At 40.5% G+C, this 8,099-nt stretch overlaps 1 protein-coding gene across 1 annotated transcript; it reads right to left on the minus strand.

The window, feature by feature from the left end:
• Nucleotides 1-1,413: 1,413 nt before the first annotated feature.
• LOC102964751 (P antigen family member 3-like) lies at nt 1,414-7,097 on the minus strand. The gene is made up of 5 exons (XM_042974708.1): nt 6,993-7,097; nt 5,832-5,923; nt 4,861-4,969; nt 2,908-3,058; nt 1,414-1,525 (listed from the first exon to the last, which is right to left on the minus strand). Exons 2-5 carry the CDS (start codon nt 5,913-5,915, stop codon nt 1,522-1,524), a joined length of 348 nt encoding a protein of 115 aa, XP_042830642.1. The 5' UTR covers nt 5,916-5,923; nt 6,993-7,097; the 3' UTR covers nt 1,414-1,521.
• Nucleotides 7,098-8,099: the final 1,002 nt, after the last annotated feature.

Below are 8,099 nucleotides of genomic sequence, written 5' to 3' on the forward strand. Positions count from 1 at the left end.
TGGGCTGATGGCTCGGAGCCTGGAGCCTGTTTCCGATTCTGTGTCTCCCTCTCTCTCTGCCCCTCCCCCGTTCATGCTCTGTCTCTCTCTGTCCCAAAAAAATAAATAAAAAACGTTGAAAAAAAAAATTATCTAGTTATAACAGAGCCATGACTTTTAACTTTCTGGGAATAGAAGATTAATAACAGCGTAGAAACTGGAGGAGGTAGCTTTCGGAGTGATGGCATCATTAGAGGCATCTTGCAGGGAAGATGGGCACCTCACCAAATTTGAAATGATGCGGATCTGGAGGTTCCTCGCCATTTAGGTAGGGTCCAATTTCCAAGAAAGATGCAATCCAGAGACAGCTGAACATGGGAAACTCTAGTCCAACATTACTCATAGCCTTTCAGGGTCTTCAGATCCAGAGGATAGAAAAAGAGGTCTTACATACCAATAAATTTTATGAAGCCAGTATATCCATGATACTAAAATCCAAGAGTGTATACGAAATAAAAGTAGATGCTAATGTCACTCATGAAGATATTAATACAAATTCTAACCTAATTAATATGATGTAGGTTATTCAGAAAGATCATAGGTCATGAACATTCCCTCCCAGTAGCGTATGGTTGACTTAAACATAGGAAAATATTAGGGCGCCTAAGTGGTTCAGTCGGCTAAGCGCCAGACTTCAACTCAGGTCATGATCTCACGGTTTGTGGGTTTGAACCCCACGTCAGACTCTGTGCTGACAGCTCAGAGCCTGGAGCCTGCTCCAGATTCTGTGTCTCACTGTGTCCCTGCAACTTCTCGGCCGACGCTCTGTCTGTCTCTCTCTCAAAACTAAATAAACATTAAAAAAAATTAAACATACGAAAATATGTACGAAATTCATTACGCTAACAGATTAATGGAAGAAAACCGCTACAACCATCTCAATAAACGTTCTACAAGTGCTTGATGAAAGTCAACATATATTCAACAGAAATGTTGTTAGGAAACTAACCTAAGAATGGAACTTCTTTTATGTCACAGTAAATATAGTCAAATGCTAAAAATTTTCTAATTCCGATCAGAAATAAGACAAGGATGTCCATTATTTACCAATACTTCCCAACACTGTACTGGGTGGGTCTGTCCAATATTGTGAAATGAGAAAACAAAGAGGGGGGATAATGTTTAAAACAGCAGGAACAAACTGTTAGTATTCAAAGATGATAGAATTGTGTATGTTGAAGCTCATAATGGATGTTGACATACACCTCTGGCATTAAATCCTATGCAGCAAGGCTTCTGGAGAGAGTATTGATGTACAGATATATCTGCACTTACCAGCTCAATCAGAATACAAAATTTCAAAAAATGACACAATTTTCAGTAGCATCTAATACTTAGAGTAAGTTTAACAAAGGTTTGAAAAGAGTCTTTGGAGAAAGTTGTAAGATTTTATTGAGGGATTTTTAACAGTGAAGTGTCCTTCCTACATGAGAGCAGTTTGCATGGTTTCAGCTTCTTCTTGCTTACACTTTCGGTTGTCCTTCACCTGTAAGACAGACACAGAGTTGGAAACATTACTCAGCAGAATTTATTTACATTAAATTAATGATATACAGAGGACACTATAGTTTTTATTTTATAAGATAGAATTCCAAGCGTATGCTTTACCAACATTTTTGGAACACACCACACTTCCTATAGGTACAAGAAAAGAAAAAAACACTTCAGGTTCAGAACAGATAAAATGAAATAAACCTATTAAAAGGTAGTTTCATTTTTTTATCTTTGTGTTTAGATTCAAGTTAGTTAACATCTAGTGTCGCACTGGTTTCAGGAGTAGAATTTAGGGATTCATCGCTTACATATAACACCCATGCTTGCACCCTACTTGATGTAGGGAGAGTGCAGAAACTAGAAACTAGACTATCTCTTGCCATTTTATCACTCAGTCATTTGAGCCTTCATTGGGGAAAGGTTTCAAAATGCACGTGTTCTGTAAGAGCCACAATAATTTAGAGTCTGACAAAATTTAAGAACAGATATCCAGGTCTCCATAGAGAAAAACCAACATCAAGCAGTGTGTTTTCTTGTTCTCAGTAGCAATGAAATCTCAACTCAGATGTTAAAATTTGACCAAAGATGTTATCTGATGACAAATAAATCATACAAAATGGAAGATTTTTGTATTCCATGTATATTATCCAATAGAACCACAGAATACAAAAATCAGCAATAAAAACTGACTGCAATGTATCTGGTTTGAAATCACTAAATATATGAGCCAAGATGCATTCAGAAGTGAAGGGATCCTCCCAGAATCATACAACTTATGTTAGAGCTGGTATTAGAACCTACTTCAGTGCCTCAGCATATTTCATACAAACTGGTATTTACTCCAAATCCATTTTGTGGTTTTTAAAAGAAGAAACTACAGAAGATTCTGAATTTAAGTAGCCATCGGTTAAAGTATTTACAGTGTATTTTATTTATTTTTTAAAGTCTATTTCCTTATTTTGAGAGAGTGAGAGAGAGAGAGCACAAATGGGAGAGGGACAGAGAGAGAGGAAGAGAGAGAGTCCCAAGCAGGCTCCATGCTGTCCGCACAGAGCCCAACGTGGGGCTCAATCTCACAAACTGTGAGTCCATGACCTGAGCCAAATCAAGAGTCAGATGCTTAACTGACTGAGCCACCCAGGCGCCCCAGTATTTACACTTTATAAAAAAGGAAATGGTTTCATTTTTTATTATTTAAGAAGGCTCTGACCCAATTTAAGTCTATATCTGATAGGGTATAAGTCAGGCAGTCAGGAAATTAGGGTCTGAACTACTTATGAAAGCTACCTTTATGTGTAAACTCTGTCATTAAAGTATCAATAAAGTCATATCTACATAAGTAAAGATATAATATTCAGGAAAATATCTGCATACTTTGCATTCTCAATGGATAACATATCTGCTTCAGGCATCTTCACGGGCTCCAGTGTTGGGACATCCACCCCCTTCACATCACTGTCATCTTCACTTTTGCCCCCAGTCTTTGGCACAGGCAGTTCCTGGATACCAGATTCCAGGTCAGGGCCTTACCAAAAAAAAAAAAAAAAAAAAAAAAAAAGATGATAATCAACTTAAGGAGTAAACATAAAATATAAAGAAAGAAGTGATAATATGTATTCTTGCCATTATATGAAATACAAGCCTGTAGACTTAGGGTAACAAAAAAAGCGATGGAAAGATGGACTTCCCATCTTTGTTTTCCTGTAATATGAAACCTTATTTCAAATAACAATCTAAAGAGAAACCACACTAAATCTACATTTGCATTATATTACCACAGTGTACTAAGAATAGAGAGCATCAGCTAAGAAATCTTAAATGTACACCATGCACAGGATTTTTTTTAAGTTTATTTATTTATTTAGAGAGAGAATGATCAGGGGAGGGGCACACAGAGGGAGAATGAAGAGTATCACAAACAGGCTCTGCACTCCTAAGTGCACAGCTGGATGCGGGGCTCAAGCTCACGAACCCTGATATCATGACCTGAGGCAAAATCTAGAGTGTGACACCTGACTGAGTGAACCACCCAGGCACCCTGCACCATGGATAGGATTTTAATGAAAATTAAAATTTAATTTCCTGAACAATTAGCTGAGTGCATTTGTGGGCCTATGACAAATCCTACACTAGTGACATACATCTCCTATTGGAGCAACCTGAAAGCTATTTTGTGAAATTTAACTAGTTAGATTTAGGGGCAAAGTCTCTCTCTATAACTTATGATAAATGAATCATGCAGAGAACCAAGTATCAAAAATAACAGCAAAATATTAGTGACTTATAGTCAAACTTCTGTCTTACAGTGAGAATAAAGGGAGCAGGGTGGAAAGAAATTAATGGACTTTGTCATCAGTCCTATCGTAGAAACCTCTTACCAGCGAATTCCTAAAATAATCCATGGCCTGAATGATGTCAATAATTCCATACAAGTATTTGATGAAAATACTTTCTTTGGAAGCTGGTAATTTCCGTTTCATGATCATTTTAAGATACTTTTGATTTTCCTAATCATAAGTTGTTAAACACCTCCTAAAGCCACTTAAAAATCACACTAATATAGTTTACCTATATGCCAGTCTCCCAAATTATACAGCGTTTCCCAAATGTACCATATCAAATGATTAAGCAAAGGAAATGGTGGCTCTCATTCCTCGAGCCTTTTTCTGGAGTCTATCTCTTGCTCCACTGAACTTCATTTATTCCTGTGCCTGTACTACGCTATTTTACAGTACAGACACATTTGAGTATTAAGCATTTTATACAAAAGCATTCACACTTTGGTATAACAACACAGATGGTAGGAAGTACAAAAACCGTGTAATGAAATATGAGTTATGTCTCCATGTGTCAAGCAGTCTTTGGCAAGCCACAATCCCTGAACCTTAGTTTTCTTATTTATAAAATGAGGCTACCATCCCTATGCAAATCTTCTTTATTCCTGATGTTATAAGATATGCTGACTTGGCACTCTGCACACACTGTTAAAACCAGCTTACACTTTTGATGCAGGGAAGGAAAAGGCCACGCAAAAATGTTCTAAGAAGAACAAATTCAACTAGTGAAAAAATGTATACTTTTGTAGTAAACAGTTTCCTCTGATTTAGAACAGACTGCATGTTCAAGCAGATTAAATCTTGAAGAAAAAGGGGAAATTCGTTAGAGTGAATACAGCTGTAAACTATACTCTATTCACCTTTTGAAACAATTTTCGGGAAATGGCTGAGATTCTCTTCTAAGGTTTTGTTTTGTCCTGTTACGTCATAATGCGTGATGCAAAAATATACCCTGTGCCCCCATAAGCATTCTTTTTCCCTTTCCCTTCACCTTCATCCAGAGGTGCTTCTTCAACTGCTTTCTCTCGCTCCGGCATAATATCCTGACACTCAGTGGGTGCCTCCTTTTGTTGAGGCTGCTCATCACTGGGCTGCTGGGCCTAGGGTGTGCGTGCGTGTGTGAACAAAAAGTTGCATTAATGCATGCCAATAATATAAACCTATGTTACGCATTTTATATCAAATAATAAATAAGTATAAAAACACTTATAAAATATAATTCTATATTGTATTCCTAAAAGTTATATGGCCATTTATATACACATACATATAATGGAATATTAGTCATCAAAAGGTATTAAAATCTTGCCATTTGCAACAATGTGGATGGGGCTAGAATGTATTATGCTAAGTGAAAGAAGTCAATCAGAGAAAAACAAGTACCCTATGATTTCACTCATATGTGGAATTTAATAATAAAACAGAGGAACATATGGGAAGGGAAGTAAAAATAAAGGAGAGGGGGAAACAAATCACAAGAGACTCTTAAGGATAGAGAACAAAGTGAGGCTTGATGGAGGTAGGTGGGTGGAGGATGGCACAGATGGGTGACAGGTGATAAGGAGGGCACTTGTGATGAGCGCTGGGTGTTGTACGTAAGTGATGAATCACCGAAGTCTACTCCTGAAGCCAATATTGCACTGTACGCTAAGTAAAATTTAAATTAAAAAAGAGTTACTCTTCCCACAGAGTAGCTACCCGGAAGAGGTACCCACAAGCACTCTGGAGGCTATTTTAAACTATGCTGGGATGGATACGTACAACTTGTTGTTAGTAAGCATGAGAAAGGAGTCATAGGGTATATTTACCCAGGGAACACAAGTATGGAATCCTTCTGGCTCAATGTTTCCTGCCCCTTCCCAGCAAAGAAACTTTTATCACTGTATCTGTACGTTTGTAGGTCAACAAAATTTTCAGAGAAATAAACTGATGGTGTAGAACATCAATTGCTGAAGTACTCACAGCCACAGGTGCAGCTGGCTGGTTAGCCTTGCCATCATCCTTTCTTTGTTTAGATTTAGATCTTGTTCTCACACGCCCACTCATTTTTCACCCTGAAAGTAGAATATCAGTATTTGGAAAATGTATTCTAAAGGCTAGGTACACCACCTCCAAGGCGTAACATTTTAATTTTTTTTTACTTTGAAAATACTTTCAAAATCAACCTTGCGTAAGGATAGTGTACATGCTGTGGTCACACCAAATAAACGGGCTGCAAGATCATTCACATCGGCCAAACTGGCAGTCAAATCACCTTAAGGACAGGAGAAAACGCGAGGCTTAGTTTCACAGCTAGATTCCCCATCATAAAGGCATGTGAGAAAACAATGCTGGATATTTAAACCTGAGTCGCTATTGTTTTCACATTCCCAGTTACTGGGCCCATTTTACCCTCTTAAATAAGGTTTCCTTGGAACACAGAGAAGTCTTAATCGTTTGCGTACTGCCTATGGCTGTCTTCCCACCACAAGGGCTCAAGGTGTCTAGTTTCGATACTGACCAGTGAGCCGGCTCCTCCCTTGACACCCTGCACAGTGCGATACAAATCTCCGGGACGCAGCTCCAACCCCACACCGTTCCCCGTTTCCAGCCCCACACACCGTTTTTTGTTTTTTGTTTTAAGTAGACTTCACGGCCATCCTGGAGCCCAGGTGGGGCTCGAACTCACCACCCTGAGATCTAGACCTGACCTGAGATCCAGCGTCAGCCACTTAACCTACTGACCGCTCCCCACCCCCGCCCACAGGCACCCGTTCCAGACCTGTTCTGTACCGCCTGGCCCGCCTCCCACCCAGGGTCCCACTGAGGACTCTGGCTTCAGTGCTCCGCCGGCAGTTCCAGGTGCTTGCAGGACTCAGATACCTCAAAGAACGCCCCCAAGACCCACCCTGTCTTCACCTCCCCCGTCCTCGGCCGCCAGCTGTCCTCACTTGTCCCGGTCCCACCACCACGAGGACGAGGGCCATGGCGGCCGCGACGCCTGTGAGGAGAAGAACGCTAACTCCTAGCAACTTCCTCCTCCGAGGCCACAGATCTACCGTCCCGACCCGCCCGAGGCCCACTGGCACTCTCCTCACAGTCACTCACACTTAAAGTCCTGGAAGGACTGATTTGTGGACCTACCGGTTGAGGGCAGGCAGCCAGAAAGACCACGACACCGCCCACACCACCGCTTCTTCCTCAGCTCTGCTCACAGGACGCGTGGGCAGCAGGGCGCGTGCTCAGCAACGGTCTTTCTTAACAATGGGCATGCGCAGGAAAGGCCTGGTACAACGTGTGTGCGTACTGACGCGGATATGTGCGTACTGACTGGGTGCATGCGTACTGGCGTGGGTGTATGCAATGTTCGTGGACTTCTTCCCACGCCTGCAGCCAAGGCGTGGGAAGGCAGTGTCCGCAGAGTACCCGACATGGTGCTTGAAGAGTGGCCTTTTTCCTCCTGCCCGAGCTCTCTTTTGCAACCACATACTTTGGGGACAGACAGTTACAAGTCACCGTTAGTGCTGAATGTTTCTCAGAAAGATATCTGTAACAAAAATAGATACTAAGTACTTTAATACTATTTTTATACATGCTTTGATCAATCATTCCCTTCCATGCTTCTGGGTTTGCTGTCATACTTGAGTGAATTTGCTCTCCTCTGTATAATAAATACATTAACAACTGTTTTCTTTACCTTTTTTGCTTGTGTTACTGCACATTTAAACCTGTGGTTTGGTAACTGATTTCTCTAAGGACCTGTGGTCCTTCAATCAGTGCACATTTCAGAAGTTTCTATCGATATTGGTCCTGGGGTTTAAGCTCAGTCCACTGGTTCATTACGTTCAGTAATGGTGACTATGCTTGTCATGTACTGTGCTTTCCAAAAATCAAACAACTTGATAATAAAGCTGACTTTACTGGATAACTCTGTCAGGGAAAACACTACCTGGACAGGGTCTTAGCAGAGTCTTTGAGGTGGCCGGACAGGAGAGATATGTATTCAAATTGTGAAGTCGGAGTAGAACAATTCTTTCAACGTTGGGGGAGGTTGTGATGAAGACTGAGTAAAAATAGGGCTAAAATGGTGTAGGTTTGGTGGACACAGCAAGGCAAGAATATTAAGTCGAAAGTTTCAAATTCCTTATGGTTGAAAAATGTCATTTGGCACTTTTTACTGAAGAGTTGATGGATCTTTCAGTTAGTTCCTGGAAGGGACAGTAATGTTATTTTCAACTTTTGTCTTCCTAG

Source organism: Panthera tigris, chromosome X (genome assembly GCF_018350195.1).
Source record: "Panthera tigris isolate Pti1 chromosome X, P.tigris_Pti1_mat1.1, whole genome shotgun sequence".
Lineage (NCBI taxonomy): Eukaryota > Metazoa > Chordata > Mammalia > Carnivora > Felidae > Panthera > Panthera tigris.